This window comes from Hyperolius riggenbachi, chromosome 2, assembly GCF_040937935.1.
Source record: "Hyperolius riggenbachi isolate aHypRig1 chromosome 2, aHypRig1.pri, whole genome shotgun sequence".
Taxonomy (NCBI): domain Eukaryota; kingdom Metazoa; phylum Chordata; class Amphibia; order Anura; family Hyperoliidae; genus Hyperolius; species Hyperolius riggenbachi.
In genome coordinates, this window is record NC_090647.1 from 104,375,066 (window position 1) to 104,394,117 (window position 19,052).

General features: G+C 43.1%; 1 protein-coding gene across 1 annotated transcript; it reads left to right on the plus strand.

The window, feature by feature from the left end:
• The first annotated feature begins 2,095 nt into the window (after nucleotides 1–2,095).
• Nucleotides 2,096–17,414, plus strand: EBPL (EBP like). Its single transcript, XM_068265064.1, has 4 exons — nucleotides 2,096–2,353; nucleotides 9,879–9,948; nucleotides 15,793–15,931; nucleotides 17,058–17,414. The coding sequence occupies exons 1-4, from the start codon at nucleotides 2,171–2,173 to the stop codon at nucleotides 17,296–17,298; spliced, it is 633 nt and encodes a 210-aa protein (XP_068121165.1). The 5' UTR covers nucleotides 2,096–2,170; the 3' UTR covers nucleotides 17,299–17,414.
• The last annotated feature ends 1,638 nt before the right edge of the window (nucleotides 17,415–19,052 follow it).

Below are 19,052 nucleotides of genomic sequence, written 5' to 3' on the forward strand. Positions count from 1 at the left end.
CATTGAGGCAGAAAGCCCTCAGAAATCTAAAAAATGCTGCAGCCTCCGAGTTTGCACCATCCCATTCACTTTCATTAGCCAAGCGGTTTTCCCCCTGCAAGCGTTTTAAAAAACGCTCCAGAACGGCTCCGGTATCCACCAGCCCTGAAGTCTGACTGGATTAGCTGCATGCTTGTTTCAGGTGTGTGATTCAGCCACTACTGCAGCCAAGGAGATCAGCAGGACTGCCAAGTAACTGGTATTGTTTAAAAGGAAACATTCATATCCCTCTCAGTTAAGGTTCCCTTTAAAGTATAAAAAAAAAAAAAGAAAAAAAAAGAAAGAAAGAAAAGATTTCTTGTTGCAAAAAGGGCAGATTGATGAGAGATGCACATTTATAAACACACTAGTGAAGGTGTTGGAAGGGTTATATCCTTCATTACATACAGGTAGCAAGTATAGCTGCATAGCTGGCTACAAAGAGTTTATTTCTCGCTTGACAGAAGGAGGAGGAGGTTGATATCAGGGCGTATATTAAAAAAAAAAGGTATCCAGAAAAGCGATAGTAGAATATCGGTAAATGTACTAATATTCTACTGCTACTGTGGAAAAAAACAATGGTAAAATATTGGTGATAAATACTGATAGTTTACTACAAGCCAAACAGGGAGTCCTCCACGTGGCGTCGGGTCGGCGGTCTGTACCGGCAGTCGATGATTCCCTGCATTCGCCGTATAAGATGCAGGATATAATTGACGCAACATGTATAGTTGTGCAATCTAATAAACTGCATTGATAATTAACCACCTCCTCTCACTGGGGAGGAGTAAGTAGCCAGGGAGGGACGTGATAGCTACGTCCCTGCAAGAAGTTATGGCAATTTGCAGGGACGTAGCTATCACGTCCCTCCCGGGCTGCGCGTTGCCAATCCCCCCGCCACAGCGCGTTCGTTACGGCCGCCGATCGTTAGCTACTAGATCAATGAATGGAAACACAGTTCCCATTTCATTGATTTAAGTCCCTGTGTGAATGACCACCATCTATTAGATGGCGCTGTCATTCACAAAACCCAACCATGCAGTGCTTTCTGTTTGCGTACTAATACTACACTTACGGAAGTCAGCTGGCCAAATAGTAAAATTACATCTACATTTTTTCTTTCAATAAAGGACCTATTTTTAGCTCATTTTTACATTTAAAATTAACCCCTGACCTCCCACACTCCCCATTAGCTACCAAAATTTTTTTGTTTATTTATTTATTTTTTAAAAAATTAAAACAAATTATTACAAATAAAAAAAAAACTGAAATAGTTACCTTAGCGGCTGAACTTTTTTAATATGTAGGTAAAGAGGGTATATTACTGTTACTTTATAAATTATGGGCTTGTAATTAGGGATGGATGGAAAACTGAAAAAATCTGAAAAATGCACCTTTATTTCCAAATAAAATATTGGTGCCATGCATTGTACTAGGGAAACATTTTAAACGTTGCAATAACCGGGACAAATGGGCAAATAAAATGTGTGTGTCTTAATAATGGTAGCATGTATTATTTTAAAACTATAATGGCCGAAAACTGAGAAATTATAAATTGTTTCAATTTTTTTCTTATTATACCCGTTAAAACGCAGTTAGAATAAAGTAATTCTTAGCAAAAAGTACTCTCCAAAGAAAGCCTAATTTGCTGCGAAAAAAACAAGATATAGATTGTTTAGTTATGATAAGTAGTAATAAAGTTATAGAAGAATGAATGGAAGGAGTGCTGACAGGTGAAAATTGCTCTGTTTTTTTAAGGGGGAAAACCCTTCGAGGTGAAGTGGTTAATTCATGTTTATTATATGCATAAAAGACTGGTTAAACTAGGATGTTAGGTTCAGAAACTGTTATTGTGCTTTCTGCCTTATTTTTCTTTCAGTTGTATTGGGTTTTGTACAAATGACTTGCAGTTGCAGCGTGCCTGTCACATTCCTGACTGTAGCTCCAGCAGTCTAGCAGGTGGGTGTGGCCAGGGGATGCTTTGTGAGACAGAGAGTGGGCGGGTTAGAAATGGGGAGATCTGAAGTACAGCCATTCAGCACTGGTTAATAGCAATACAGAGGGTTGTGCTTATTGCTATACACCATTCATCCTCTTCCTGCATTCATGCCTTTGCTGGTTGCAAGGGCAGTTTCTGGATTCAGCAACAGCTATGGCAAATGAAGCAGAAGTCCCCGCTTTTAATAGCTCAGTGACTGTGTATTCTCTGGCTTTCTGCACTGTACAGCTAGCATTGGGCTATGTGCTGGCACTGCGCCTGGGAAAGAAGAGCTCAGCCACTGACCAATGGGTGCTGGTTTGGCTTTTCTATGACGCTATTGTGCACTTCACACTGGTGAGTGTGTTATGCCTGCATTGCTTATTCACTGTATGCTAGGGCACTAGCAGCTAATCTCTACATAATTCCCCTTCTTTCTTTTTTTTCTTCAGTGCGACGATTATTGAAATGCATGCTGGATTTTGACCGGATTTTGATTATTGAGGTTGTGGCGTAGCTACAGACCTCTGGGACCCCATGCAGAATTTGGACCTACGTCCCCTTTCTCCATGACATAGCGCAGCGCACTACTGCGTGACCTCTACAATCAGACCCAATTCCCAAATAAAAGGATACAGGAGGTGATTAGATCACATTTATAAAACTGCAAAAGTCATACAAACCTGTAAATTATATTTTCCCTTTTAGTGAATTATCTAACCTTTGTGGTTGGCAGGAACTGTTTTCTTTTAAACCAACATTAAGAAGTGGCCAGGTACCCACCAAACACTGTATAGGAATTAAAGGACCACTGTAGTGAGAAGAATATGGAGGCTGCCATATTTCGTTCCGTTTAAACAATACCAGTTGCCTGGCAGCCCTGCTGATCTATTTGGCTTTAGCAGTGACTGAATAACACCAGAAACAAGTATGCAGCTAATCTTGTCAGATCTGACAATAATGTCAGAAACACCTGATCTGCTGCATGCTTGTTCAGGGTCTATGACTGAAAGAGGCAGAGGGTCAGCAGGGCTGCATTAGAGGCAGAGGATCAGCAGGACTGCATTAGAGGCAGAGGATCAGCAGGGCTGCCAGGCAACTGGTATTGCTTAAAGGAGCACTATGGCGAAAAAAATTTAAAATTGAAAATATGTGCAAACATAGACAAATAAGAAGTACAATTTTTCCAGAGTAAAATGAGCCGTGAATTGCTTTTCTCCTGTGTTGCTGTCACTTACAGTAGGTAGTAGAAATCTGACAGAAGCGACAGGTTTTGGACTAGTCCATCACTTTATGGGGGATTCTCAAGGATTTATTTATTTTCAAAAGCACTTAGTGAATGGCAGTGACTCTGTCCAACTGCCAAAAAAACTGTGTAGGGAGCAGGGAAGCTGGCCAGCATCATTGTTTAAATAATTTTTAGGGAATATCTTTATAAAGCATAAAAGCCATGCTGAGAATCCCCTATTGCCATTCACTAAGTGCTTTTGAAAATAAATAAATCCCTGAGAATCCCCCATAAAGTGATGGACTAGTCCAAAACCTTTCACTTCTGTCAGATTTCTACTACCTACTGTAAGGCCTAGTGCACACCAAAGCGGTTCGGCAGCGTTTTGCGATCCGCTTGCGGGTGCGGATCCGCTTGGGTAATGTATTTCAATGGGCTGGTGCACACCAGAGCGGGAGGCGTTTTGCAGAAACGCATACTCCCGGGCTGCTGCAGATTTTGGATTGCGGATGCGTTTCTGCCTCAATGTTAAGTATAGGAAAACCGCAAACCGCTCTGAAAAACGGCACTTCAGAGCGGTTTTGCTGGCGTTTTTGTTACAGAAGCTGTTCAGTAACAGCTTTACTGTAACAATATATGAAATCTACTACACCAAAACCGCTACACAAAACCGCAAAACGCTAGCTGAAACGCTGCAGAAAAAGAAGAAAAAGCGTTTCCAAATCTGCTAGCGTTTTGCGGATCTGCTTGCGGTTTTTGGTGTGCACCAGGCCTAAGTGACAGCAACATAGGAGAAAAGTAATTTGTGGCTCGTTTTACTCTGGATAAAAAACGTACTTCATATTTATCTATGTTTTTCACATATTTTAAATTTTACAATTTTTCGCCATAGTGCCCCATTAAGAGGAAATAAGTATGGCAGCCTCCATATACCATGTTACAGTTGTCCTTTAATTAACAATGTGCTCTCAGATAAAAATGATGTAGCCTTGTCACCCCCCCCCCCCCCCCCCATAGCGAGCTATATGTGTGCCCCCAACTCCCCCGCCCGATATTGTTGTAGCCATATGAGGATCTCGAGACAATAATATTATATAGCCATAGGTTCCCCCCCCCCCCCCCCCAGATGGTAGTACTAGGTAGCCATGTGTGCCCCTCAGCAGTATTAGCGAGCCATTTCAGGCCCCCAAACAGCATTATTAGGCAACCATGTGTGCCCCTCAGATTGTAGTATGAGGTAGCCAAGAGTGGGCATACATTTGAAAAAGTCGTGAGCCAATTTAGGCGCGGCATTAAATAACAATATTACTAACAAAAATGGTAAATAACAATAAATAGATAATGTACAACCTAACTATAATCTAACCCAGGGGTCCCCAAACGTTTTGGGTCGAGGGCCGGGTCAACGTACTTGGGGGGGCGGAGTATACATAAAATGATGTAGAAGTCTTTGCAGGCCAGACAGTGAAGCATACCCAGGTGACAACCTGCAGTGGACAGCAGTGTCGCCTAATGTGGAATTTGATTGGAAACCAGCGAATTACTGCTTTCAGGCTTCCATGTGGATGGGTGGTGCCAGCACTGCTATTCTATATAGGGACCACCAATATTTAAAGATGTAGCTGACCGCATCTATAAGTGATACAATTTGTGTGTGGGTGGCCGGTAAAAAAAAGTCTCAGTGGGCCACATTCGGCCCGCGGGCCTTAGTTTGAGGACCACTGATCTAACCTCTCCACGTCACAAGATTGTGGAAACGTTCACTCGTAAAGTATTGCCCATCATTGGGAAAATCGTGTCATGGGTATGGGCCTTTAGGTAGCTGCCCTCCTCCCCTTAGGGCAGATTCACAAAGGCTTTGTCAAATGCTTTTCTGCTACTAAGCAGTATTAGTAAATAGTGTGTGATCTATGACCGGCGCATAGCTGGACAAAGTCAGTGGTGGAGACGTAGGACTATATGCACACTTTTTCTCCTGAGTTTTCTCCTTGGTGATATTTTCATTCCTTGTCATGAATGCTTTTTAAACCACCGGCAAGCAATAAAATATTCAAAAAATGTTGATGGTACTTTTTCAATTGTAAAATGCTGAAAAGTTATTTTATAGAAAAGATGAAAATTATCTCTTAGGCGATAACTGAAGAGAAAAACGTATTTGCATATGGGCTCTTGTAAAAAAAAATTCCTTTTAAGCGGCAGCCATCAGCAAGAAAATACTCAAAATAATGTTGATAGTACTTTTTTCCCCATTTTTGGGAACTTTTCAATTGTAAAATACTTGAGAGTAGGAACACACCTAGGCAGAAACGCTAGCGTTGCGGAAAACGTACAAAATGCAAGTCAATAGGCCGCATGTAAAAACGCATATGTTTGCATTCTGCAATGTGCATTTTTTAAACGCAGGACATTCTGCATAATTTTCCAAAACGCATATAAAATGCACATAATGAATGTCAATGGTGATGCAGAGGTATTGCGTTTTAGAGCGTTTTTATGCTTAAAAAAAGTTTGATATATTTCCGCTTCCTGTTGACTTCCTAGTGATTAGCATAAAACACATATCAAAAACGCATACAAAACGCATATGCGATTTATATATGCGACCTGCAAATGCATTAAAACGCAAGAAAACCGCTTGTGTAGAACAAAAGCACGAATTGCAAGCACATTGAAAACGCAAGCAAAACGCATATGCAGCAAAACGCTAACTTTCACGCACTGCCTAGTGTGTTCCCACCCTCAAAGTAATTTTAAAGAGAATATGAAAATTATCTCCTAGGAGAAAACTCAGGAGGAAAAGTTAACTGCATATAGGCCAACAATTCTGTTCAATATACCAAATGGTGCATGGTGGTAATCAAGGTGAATGATTCAAATCAGAGATAGTAATTGTTTACCTGATCCATCATATATCTAATAAGTATGCCTACCTTTAGATTTCTGCTAAAATCCAAGATAGAGTAGAATCAGGTTATTTTGGCGTGCGGCGCTGAGCACTGTCAGCAACAATGCTGTGATGTGCACCCTGATAAGCCGCAATTCGGGGCTCCGGCAATCACCAGACCCCAAATTACACCTCCCTCTGAGTTGCGACAACCCGGAGGGGGAATAGTATTTAACTCCACCCCAGAGTTTAGCGGCAGCAGGGAGAGCCGTCGTTCGGCTCACCCAGAGCCGAACTCAGCGTCGCCGAGACGCCATGTCTGAGTGGACAAGCTGATGGGACTCATGGCTAGTATCCAAAATTTTGGACTGTTTTTGGAGCCATGTATGTAGCAAATGAGCTGAAGGTTTACGTTTTCAGCTCACACAGCCCTACACTAGTCAAATGGAACATGAAGTAGATTTTAACATTTTCCATCAATATTACAATTGATCAGTATGAAAGAACATCTGAACTAAGAGGATATGAAGGCTGTTATACTTATTTCCTTATAAACTATTCCAGTTGCCAGGCAGTTCTGCCGATCTCTTTGGCCGCAGTACATGGAAAAAAAGCATGCAGCTTGCAACTAAAGTCTGACTAGATTAAGTCAGACTTCAGTCAGAAGCATCTGATTTGCTTGTTTAATGTTCAGGGTCTATCGCTTAAAGTATTTGAGGCAAGAGGATCAACAGAACAACTAGACAACTGACATTGTTTAACATTTTCCGGATAGCGCTAGTTAAAATCTACAACCTGTTTGTGGCTATTTATTTGTGACAGGACATAGATTTCAACATTGCTGCCACGCGTTCCGGCTGCTACCGCCGCTCTGCATCTGCTGCAGCTGACTTGCCTTACCGTCTCTATGAAGGCAGAGTTCTGTGGTCCGGTCAGGAGCCGATTTAATTGGCTGCTGACCCTGTCATTACTGTAAGCCGATCTCATTGGCTCACAGTGATCGCAGGGTCAGGAGCCAATGAGATCGCCTCATCATAGAGACGGCAGAGTGGGTGGGCTGAGGCGCCGGGTGAGCAGTGTGATTGGTGGTAGCGGCGATTCTGTGCGTCATGACAATCCCTTGCTGGGGGCAACTTGCTTACTGCATTCCACATATCTGATGTGCTTAAAGAGAACCAGAGAAGAAATGAAGGAAAGGTTTTATACATACCTGGGGCTTCCTCCAGCCCCATACGCACGGATCGCTCCCACGCCGCCGTCCTCTGCTTCCTGTATCAGCCAGTTCCGGGTCCCATAGTTTCGGCCAGTCGGCGTCATCACGCGGCCAATTGTCCGCATCACAGGGGCTCCCTCCATACCCTTACGCGTGCGGCTCCATACTGCGCAGCCGCATGCGTAAGGGTATGCCGGGAACCCCTGTGCATGCGGACAATTGGCCGCGTCCGTCGGAAGTGACGGGACCCGGTACCGCCGATACAGGAAGCGGAGGATGGCGGGGTGGGAGCGATCCAGGCTTCTGGGGCTGGAAGAAGCCCCAGTTATGCATGAAACCTTTTCCTATTTTAGGTTTTGATTCATCTCTGGTTCCCTTTAACCTGTTTCACCAAGTTTTGTTTTAGATTATCCAATACACAAAACACTGCAAATCACATCTTTCGTAAAACCACAGAACCTATAGATATTGAAGCTAGAATACCTAGGACATCTGGAGTGTGAGGTATATGAAAGTTGACTTTTTTTGTTTTCATTTTAAACAATGCAAATTGCCTGGTTGTCCTGCTGATCCTCTGCCTCTAATACACTTAGGCTAGGTTCACAGTGCGAGTTGCATTGCGTCCCTTGTTGCAGCAGAAATGCAACTGGAAAGTAGCACCACACATTATCTGCGTGTTGTGTGGCATAGAGTGAAGCATACAATCAAGGAAAAGTGTGCTTCACTGACGTGGGCGTGCGGAAAATGCACTGCCTTCAGTGCGTTGGGGTACTGCACTCCCGACTGAACACCCTTCAACGGCCGCACTGTGAACGTCGCATTGCTTTTGCATTGCAGTGCGATGTTCTGTGTTACAATGCAGCCGTTACACCGCACCACAATGGCTCCCTGTGAACCTAGCCTATAGACTCTGAACAAGCATGCAGATCAGTTGCTCTGACTGAAGTCTGGCTGGATTAGCTGCATGCTTGTTTCAGGTGTGTGATTCAGACACTACTGATGCATGAAAGATCAACAGGATGCCAGGCAACTGGCATTGTTTAAAAGGAAATTAATATGGCAGCTTCCATATTCTTCTCACTTCAGTTGTCCTACCACCCATGATACCATTAGACAATGAGAATTGGTATGTGTCTATAAAAAGGGAATGTGCGTGAGGAAATGTCCCCCACTGTGGTTTACACTAAAGTACACACAATGCAGCCACTACTGACACTTGCTCTGTTGTAATGGCATAAGCTGAGTCATGTGATGATTGCAGTACGCAGTCACAAGTCACATGTATGTGACAGAGGCGGATCCCACTGCTGCATGGAAGTCAAAGTATCATAAACTGATAAGGAGATGAAGAGATCAGGTCACCCATAGGAAGGGCAGAGCATGCTTATGAAATGGATTATACACTGATTACAGCAAGCTCACTGTATGCATGGGGTTTGAGGCTGGCAGATTTTAGACAAACCAGACCCCAGACAAACCAATCTGCTCAGTGTAAATACATTTCAGAATCCATTATAGCTTACTAGGATAGTCAGATCCTGGCATGGCAGCCAGAAGCAGCACATTTCATGGAAAGAAGGGGGGGGGGGGGGAGGTTGTGTAGTCCAAAACGATCATTTGTTGTGATTGTGCTGTAAAACTGACATCTTAAGCCTCATCTACACGTGTAGATGACCTCTTCCGCATCCCCGCTCGCCGTGCGTGCGCCGGAATCAATACCCGCTCGATTCCCGTTCGTCTCCGCGCCGCGCCGCTTATCTTCCGCTCGATTCCCTGCCATTGTCCCCTCGCGGGGAGTGAGCAGGGAATCGGCGGTGGGGAGATCCGTCCTGTCGGATCTTATCAATCGAGCCGCATCAGCGGCTCGATTGATAAGGAACATCGCCGTGTAGATGTAACATCTACGTGTGTAGATGCGGCTTTACAGGCAACCCCCCATATGCTTTGTCCTTGCTTGGTGGATGTTAGCTTTTATATCTAGTACACACCATACAATTTTGTGTTAAATTTCACCATACAATTTTCTGTTAGAGGTTTCTGTTAGATTATTTTCTGTAGAGACTGGTCATTATCTCTGGTGCATTGTCTTATGGTTATCTTCTGCTGAGTAGAACAATGCCTAATTGCTAAGCAGATAGATGGTTAGATAGATAATTTCCAACATGTTGGAAATTATCTATGTGGCAAGTAAATCTAACAGAAAATTGTATGATGTGTAAAATGCTGGGGATACACGGTACGTTTCTGTACCGTGCATCGACCAGCTGATCTGGCCAGCTGATAATATTCAGCTGGCCCGATCATGCCGCTCGACCCTCGCCCGCTCGATCATCCGCGCACGGGCGGATGAGCGGGGATGCGGCTGGGGTCGATCCGGCGGCTAATAGAGCCACCGGTCCACCCGTGTATTGCAGGCATAACACCTTACAGTTGTTGCAGTCAGGCTCCTGCTCCGGTGTTTGCATTAGTGTAGGTTTCATCCACTAGACAGACAAAAGGCTACTAGTACTAAATATAGAATATTACATCTAACCTGTCTATCTTATGTGTTTTGTAGGAGGGGCCCTTTGTTTACATGTCTCTAGTGGGAACAGTGGCCACATCTGATGGAGCTCTGGCTTCACTGTGTAAGTATGACTATTATTTTACTTTGCAGCTCGTCTATCCTGTATTGTGGGCACATGAGCCCATGGCTCCGGCTTACTGCGCATGTGCGGGCGTGTGTGCTCGCGCGGCTCCTGCTCAGCCACGATGCAGTAAGAGAAGCTGCGCTGCCCCAATATGAAAAGCGACAATGCCTTGTCGTTAATTTTGGGGAGGTGTGGGCTACGCTCAGCGACGGGGGACATCAGAGCAGGGAGGGAAGCCTCAATAGGATCCTGAGGTATCCCTCTCTTTAGGTAAGTATCTGAATTCAGGTACACTTTAACCTCCTTAGCGGTAATCCCGAGTTAGGCTTGGGATGGAAAACCACAGCTCAGACCGGTAATCCTGTGTTGTCCAAGTGAGTTATATGCTGGAGCTGCTGCAGATCTCTCTGTTGTATCTTTTTTTCCCTTGTTTTTTGGGTCTAAAAGCTTGTGAAAAAATTGCATGGCTTTCAGACCCTAAATCTGGAAATAATCATAACGCCAGGGAGGTTAAAGAGGAACTTTAACCCAGGACTTCATCTTCTAACTTCATCCCAATCAGTAACCGATACTCCCTTTTCCCATGAGAAATCTTTACCTTTTCTCAAATAGTGCATCAGAGACGTCTGTATGGCTGATATTGTGGTAAAACTCCTCCCTCAGTGTGATGTCAGTTTGCTGTCTATAAACCTTGATGCATTGTGAGAAATAACAGCTGTACCCAACTGCCAAGCATACAGTATCTCCTACTGTGCATAGAACTCTCAGAAATAAACATTCTGCAGATATCACCTGGCAAGAGGTGTTGCCTGTTAAAAAAAAAATAAAAAAAATCAGAATGTAAATAAGGGAGAGGTAAGATTTTACAATGGCCAGAAACTGAATAAATAATTCATAAGGGAATATTATAAAATATACTGTATATACTTGAGTATAAGTCTAGAAATGTAGGTCTGAATCACTATACAACACTACAGGGGTCGACGTATACATGAGTCACGGGCAACACTGAGCACACTGAGTAATGTGTGTACTATTAGTGACATTCCCATTTCCCATTTGCAGCAATTTACTCAGTGGTAAGTGACACTTTCTTGATAAAGAAAACACAGGTATGAAAGTCCTGGCCACAACAATTAACAAGGGTAGGGGGGGGGGGGGGGGGGTGAATAATTGCTGCATTTGGGGGCCTGGAGGAGTTATCAGCTGAACTTAAGGGACAGGAGCAGTGGCGTACCTAAGGAGCTCTGGGTCCCGATGCAAGTTTTACAATGGGGCCCCCTAACCACTCTACACATAACAATCGATACGGTGCACCAAAACCTGCCAATGGCAACTACAGTGTCAAAGGTGCAAGAAGGGGATGGGGAACTGGGGAACAGAGCCAGGACAAGGTCCTCCAGCACCCAAGGCTGAGACACCAAAGTGCGCCCCTCCATCCCTCCCACCCCAGCTGTCACACACTGATTGCTATTAGACTAAGAGGCGCCACATTGCCCACAACCTCCCCAACACCTAATATCTAGTTATCTGGCTTGCAGTCACTGCCATGTATCCCCTTTTCTTATTTCTTTCTGCTTCAAACACAATTAGGAATGACAGCTGAATGAATTCTGCGCCCCCTCCTACACTGCGCCCTGAGGCTGGAGCCTCTCCAGCCTATGCCTCGGCCCGGCCCTGCTGGGGAATAGTTTGTTAATGATTACCACTATTCAAAGTATCTATAGAAGTGATTATTATGAGCACAAGACCAATAGAGAGCTAATACTGTAGTTGAGGGAAGGCCCTTCGGGGCCCCGATGCGGTCGCAACCTCTACAACCCCTATTGCTACGCCCCTGGACAGGAGAGGTTAATGGCTGACCATCCTGGGCACCAAATGCAGCTGTTAATTCTTGCTGGTGTCCAAGTGCAGCCATTAACTTTTCTGGATAGACTTATACTTGAGTTATTAAAAAATTCCCACTTAAGAGGGTCGAATATTGGAATCGACATATACATGAGGTCGACTTATATTCGAGTATTTACTTCAGCAATTTTATTCATTGCGTTATTATTCACTACAGTGGAATTGTGACCACTGCAGAAGTAGTGCAGACAGGAATGAAATTGTATTTGCAATGGTCATTTGCAGGTCCTTTCTTTTGAAAGGTGAAATTTGGGGTGGGGATTCACTTTAAAGTGACCATGTAGTGAGGGCTATGTAACAAGAGAAGAAAAGGAGAGATCGAGAGCCCCCAATAGTGTGTTATTGTTTTTGTGACTGGCATAAAATGTAAGGCAATGTGATTATACTCACAAGTCTGGGTTGCCGAATAAGGGCAACCACTTCAATCGCGGACGAGGAGATTAGACCTGTCCTCGCTCAGGTTAAGAAGTCGCTCTCCGTAGAAGAAAAAAAGAGGGGTGTCAACACCCATCCACCAGGTGGATCAATGTGTATTCAATATGTGGAGGCGCCAGAAGGATAAAAAAGTCAAATTTTAAAATGATAAAATGGTGGGAGGCAATGGTGGACTTGCCTACCCAACAGAAAGCACAAACACTGATTCAGTGTAGTGTAAAATATAATTTAATTATTACTCCTCATAAAAAACAAACAATTTTTGCAACGCGTTTCACGGATCCCAAGTCCGCTTCCTCAGGCAAAGAAAAATATACACAGGCAGGAGCAACTAAAATGCAAACACAAAAAGATAAAAACAAAAAATCTAGGTCATAGTCCGCAAGCAAAGGGAAGGAGAAAATCATCAATGTAAATCTTTGATCCAAAAATAGCATATTCCTTTCTGTAACCATATTATCTAAGTAAAACCTTTAGATCCCATAGGGCAATGATGGCTACATATCCATAAATATAAATAAATACATCTACACACCATAGGGCAATGGTGACTGCAAATCCATAATTGTAAATAAATACATCTATACACATATATATCCGTGCAGGGTCCCCATATGTACGAGCACAAAAAAAACATGCAAAAACAGAATGACATATGAAAAAACCTATGAGAGAAACATATACATATATTGCATGTGAGAACATGGAGTACTATGCATATCAGCACCCATGCGCGGGGCCCCCATATTAATTAGCATAACAGCATGAGTCCCATACATATGTGTACCCCATGTATAAGCCATGATGATCCCCTTATCATATGGGCAGTGGTCCCCCCTGTGTTCATGGGTGCGTGTCAACATGACCCCTCATCTGCATGCGCACCTGCATGCGGTGACAGGAATATGATGGGATTCTAATAAGGAGCCCAGGGCGTTAGGGCGCACAATGAGCCCCTAGAAGAGGTGAATATACGCTCCTTCACCAGGATCTGGGGTTGTGGATGACTGGGGTGATCCATGGCGATGGTGGCCCGTAAGGGAGATATAAGAAGGAGGGAGGATGTGATTGGACTTACCAGTATCTCTGTGCAGACACGAGTGGCGCCTCCGCTGTAATTTGGCGCCACTCTCACCTATGGATTTATATTCTCCATTGGTTGGGTGACAGATGACGTACTCCCAAGGGGCGGGGTATAGCGGGCTGTGAAGCACGCTATGTATTCCGCTGGTAGGACGTACGTCCTAGCGGAAAAGCGTCATGTGTGGGCAAGGAGCCTATGACTCCATTTGTATTGTGGGCAGGCTGCGCTTCCCATGGATATAGTGTGGAGTTGTAGCACATAGGGGAGGAAATGGTCTATGGCCATCTATGTAGAGGGCGCTACTGACGAGGTTTACATGGTAGGGGAATATATCGCGGACATGTAGTAATTTTTGTGCGGGGGTCGGAGTCTCTGCTTTTACTCCATTGGGGCTAATGAGCTATTGGTCAAAAAGTAGCTCAGTATAGATATAGGGGAAGGAGGGAGGGTAGGAGATAATAATTATTATTAAATTTTTAAAAGAAGTTATTATTAGAAAAACGTAGTGACCAGTGGGGGGGGGGGAGGGAAGAGTTCTTATGAACGTAAAATTGTGTAGTCACCTCATGAGTGACTGTCCATAATGCATATATCTTTTTACATCCATTACATGTCACACATACATGCTCCATTATCATATAAATGCCAATGTGCATGCGAGCAAATGGCCATACACCTCCCCATACATGCATATGCTGATATTCGTACTAGGGAGCTCTATACTACCTCTAGTAGCTGATAATGCTAGATGGCAGTAGTGTGTTGCACCAGCCTGTTTATGGTTTTGTCTCACAGATGACAAGTTAGGACGCAAGAGAAGTATATACAATATATAAGAAGGTACAAATTAGGAATTGAAAAATATATGAACATACAAAAATATGTGAGCATATAAAAAAAGCATATAAAAATGCATATAAAAACACATATAAAACCATATATATATATATATATATATATATATATATATACACATATATACATATATATATATATATACACACATACATATACACATGTACATGTGTACACAAAACCATACACATATACGCACAATATTGAATAAGAATTAAAAATGAAAATGAAGATTAGATTTAAAATTAAAAGAGAGCGACTGTTGTGGAATGTCTGAGTTGTAGGTACATCTAATTGTATTAATGGCATTGATGGGGGTGGAGGAGGGGGGCGCCAGGGGAAGGTGGGGGGGAAAACATTTTTTTGTGGTGGTCAGTGGTGGGCATAGAAGAGACAACATAGTTGAACATTGTTGATACCATAAACATAGCCAAAACACAAAAGTTGTAATAAAAACAGATAATATTATATCATAACAAATCATAAAAGGGGAGTCATATCATATTCTCTATTCATACCCCTTGGTTCAATTGTATCCAATCTGCGTATCCAATACGCCTCATGATAAAGGCGTATTGGATACGCAGATTGGATACAATTGAACCAAGGGGTATGAATAGAGAATATGATATGACTCCCCTTTTATGATTTGTTATGAAATAATATCTGTTTTTATTACAACTTTTGTGTTTTGGCTATGTTTATGGTATCAACAATGTTCAACTGTGTTGTCTCTTCTATTTAGGTTATATAGTGTAGTTTTGTATCTTTGTATACCACTAATGTGATGTATGATAGGTTTCTTGATGTAGTTACATATGTGGTATCTTTTTCTAACACTAGATGTCCTACTTTCCTTTATAGGGTTATGTGCCGCTGATTCCTGTATATCATTGGCTCTTGTACCAGGCCGTGGGGCGGAAGGCGTACCTCCGTCCACAACGCGTACCCTGAAACGCATGGGGGCGATCCACGCCCAGCATGACAGCGTCACCGGCCTATGGGCGGTCCTTTTGGCCGCTGTGGAATCTCACAGTTCCCCATCAGGTCCGCCTCGGTTAGGGGCGTGTCCTGATGGTGTTGTCATCGCTGTGAGTCTCCCTATAGGTCGGCGGTGCGCTGAGTGGGCGTAGGCTCCGCCGTTCCGCCCCACGGCCTGGCGAGTTTTGAAAGTCTGTGCGCACGCTGTATGCGCATACATTAGTTCCCCATCAGGTCCGCTAGAGCGAGACAGAAGGGGATTGGTCGCCAGAGGCGACTCCTCCAGTGTGATTGGTTGATCTTCCGTGGTACTAAGTATATAAAGAGGATATGATGTAACGTTATTTAGATACTGACAGGAACTTGATAAAGGAGGATTGACCTCCGAAACGTCGTTCATTGTGTCATGATGTCTGCACAATAAACTTATCGAGCTATATCTACTGGATGGTGCCGGTCTTCATTTCTTTTAGACAGGAAGTGCTGTCTCCTGCACATAACTTAAGTTGAGAAAAGAGGAAGTGCTTCTCAGCTGTGTTTGTCTCTTGACAGCCTGTGACTGTTTTTGTATTCTCCAGGGAAGGAATACGGAAGGGCAGATAACCGCTGGTTGCACTCTGATCCAACCATTGTATCTCTAGAAATCCTCACTGTGGTGGTGGATGGCCTGCTGGCTGTAGTGTTGATTTATGCCATTGTGAAAGATAAGTATTACAGGTAAGTGCTGCCACATACACTAACAAACTTTGTAAAAAAAAATGTCTCTTTATGATGCTATTGGTGTTGCTTCTTTGAAGAGAACCTGCCATGGAATAAATGTGGTGGTGGCATTGCTTAAAGATGCTTCAATGTGACCATCATGTTGGTCTCCTGACTATGATTTTTGGTACATTGGCTGAATATGCAAACAGGGATTGTTGAGTGACATGCTTGTTTAGAGACATCAACACCAGCATTATAACCAATAAACTAGAATTTCCGGAAATAGAATCTTTCATTTTTCTCTCTTGACAATGTTATCCTTAGGCCGGCTTCAGACTACCGGCTGGCAGCGCCGGTGTGGCCCGGAAGCCACACTGCACCACACTGCCAAAAACAGGCCTTCAGGGATTACCACGTTAGTATGCGGTAATCCCTTTCTAGCCGAGATCCAAACAGGAAGTGACGCTTGCTTGCAGTCACTTCCTGTTTTGGCAATACGGAAGCATATTGTACAAAATATGCTTTAGCGCCCGACTTACATGACTTCCGGTAAGCCGCAGGTCACCACTGCTCGATGCAAAACTGTGCTGGTGGCACTGGTAGAGCGCAAATTTGCTGGGAGTCCTGCGCATGTGCAGCCCGTTTACACGGCATCTCGATTACATGCCCGCCGATATAAGCAGTTCATTCTTTTGAGAACCGTGCATGCGCAGAATACTCATGGCATTGGGCAAGTGGTCAAGCAGGGCGCGAATGGGCAGTGCATGCACAGTTGTGCACGTCCGGCCCTGGGACCCAGAGGACGCCGAGGGACCTCGTGGGCTACAGGGGACTGGAGGAAGTTCAAATTCTATTTTTATCCTCTGTTCGGGGTCCCTTTAAAGCAATAATAATAATAGTAATAGGTTGCTATGCCTCCCTCGGGTCAGGTATACTTTAATAAGTGCCATCAGATATGTAGTTATGAATTTCCTCTTTTACTATGATCATTGTATAGATTTACCAGGTATTGATGTTTGTGATCGAGCAGTGATTTGGGAAACTGATTACAAAATTAAATATCAATGTTTATTGCTGTATACATTGCTGTATTTTGATGTCATGTTGGTACATTTTCACTTCCTGTAATCTTGTGTTTCAGGCACTTTGTACAAATCACGCTGTGTGTATGCGAGATATATGGAGGGTGGATGACCTTCTGCCCAGATTGGTTACTTGGCAGCCCCAGTCTGAATACCTCCAACTGGTTCTGCCTGTGGATCTACTTAGTGTTCTTCAATGGCATATGGGTGCTCATCCCCGGCTTGTTACTGTGGCAGTCCTGGCTGGCGCTGAAAAAACTGCATGTCGGCAAAAAGACCCCTGCAAAGAAATCAAGATAAAGCTGCAGTGTAAAACCTTGTTATCAGTTAAATGGTTCACTAATGGCTTTGTTGTAGAATGTTATTTTTTATTAATTGATGTAATTTTATATTTTTATAAACAGTTCACAAATTTACATTCAGTGTTCAGTGACATTTACTTTGTACAGGCTGAAAAAAGAGACTCAACTAACGCACACAAAAAAGATTCTGCACCTTCAGAAACACCAGTTTAATAATGGTATTTAGTATTTCACTGATCATTCTAAAGCGGTAACTGAGAGATTGAAGCTAGGAACACACTAGGCAGAAACTCTAGCTTTGCAGGAAACTCTAGCTTTATTGCCGCTAATGAAAGTTTTTGGGTTGCATGTAAAAACACATATATGTGCATTTTACATTGTGTGTTCTTGAAAATGCACAACTTGCTGCATAATTTTCAAAAACCCATATAAAACGCACATACAGTCTCTCAATGGAGACACAGAGGAATACGTTTGTACATGCATTATGCTTTTTTTTGTTGTTTGTTTAAATATGATACTCTATTTTATTCCATTGATTAGGGTAAGTGATTATATAAAGGCAAACATGAAACGCCAAAAAATTGCATGAAAAAACACAACCGCAAAACCCAAACAAAAACACAAAAAACAAAAACACACCAAAAACTCAGCAATAAATGAAAACACACAGGTTTTCTGCACTGCCTAGTGTGCTCCCAACCTGAGTCACAAAACTTATCAAATCTGTTTCTCGCCCATTTAAAATCTATAAAACACTCAAGAACCAAAAAACGTTCTAATAATAAGGCAAGAACAGTTATATCAAAGTTAATTAGAATTAACTTATTTTAAGTGATAATTTTACCTGGTAAATACTGTTACTTTATGGATGAGGTATTCATGATAAGTTTTGTAAATCAGCCCCAATAATATATACTGTACATTTCCCCAAATGTTGAACTGTATTATTGTAGAGCCATATCCTTCCCTTCAATATATCGCCAAGTCATCAACCATTTTTACCTGTTTTCTCAGATAAAAATGGGGGATCGGTTTATACTGGAGTCAGTTTACATTGATGCATGAACCATTGATAATATTGCTGTGCACAGGGAAGGGGATACATGACAATGTTACCGTTACTAAGGCCAACAGAGAACTGGGCATTATGCAAATGCTTTGACACATGGGTATGGGCAAATACCATGATACATGAGTATAGCAAGCATTGCTATAGCAACGGGTTATTACGCTACTTGCTTGAGGGCTAGTTCACAGCAGTCAGTTGCGTTGCAGAATAATTTTGCATGTCAACTCACTGCCCATACAATTCTATGGGGCTGTTCCCAGTACTGCTTTATAACTCTTGGCGTTATTCTAACTCGCTGCATGCAGGCTTTGTATTAAAGTCTGTCCAGTCTCCATTGCAGTTCACACTCATTATAATGCGTGCGTGATGCAACTGACCACTGTGATCACTGATCCTAGCCTAATGTGTGTTACCAAAACAATGCTTGTGTTACCAATGTACCGTGGGTCACGCTATCTGCGCAATGCACAGTACCCTGCTGGCATCAGTAATGGTAATACTGTCATGCACTGCCTGCGCCATTTATTCAATCTGTCACTTTTCTGTTTCTGCAGTACGGGAAAACTGACAGTATGGTGGCCAAATGGTTAGCACTTTGGCATTGCTGCTCCAAAGAGTCCTGGGTTTTAATCTCACCTAAGATACTATCTGAAGAGAGTTTGTATATCCTCCCTGTGCTT

Coding starts and splice junctions, on each gene's coding strand:
- EBPL (XM_068265064.1), top strand. CDS start 2,171: ATGGCAAATGAAGCAGAAGTCCCCGCTTTTAATAGCTCAGTGACTGTG. Junction 2,354..9,878: donor CTATTGTGCACTTCACACTG/GTGAGTGTGTTA, acceptor TGTGTTTTGTAG/GAGGGGCCCTTTGTTTACAT. Junction 9,949..15,792: donor TGGAGCTCTGGCTTCACTGT/GTAAGTATGACT, acceptor TGTATTCTCCAG/GGAAGGAATACGGAAGGGCA.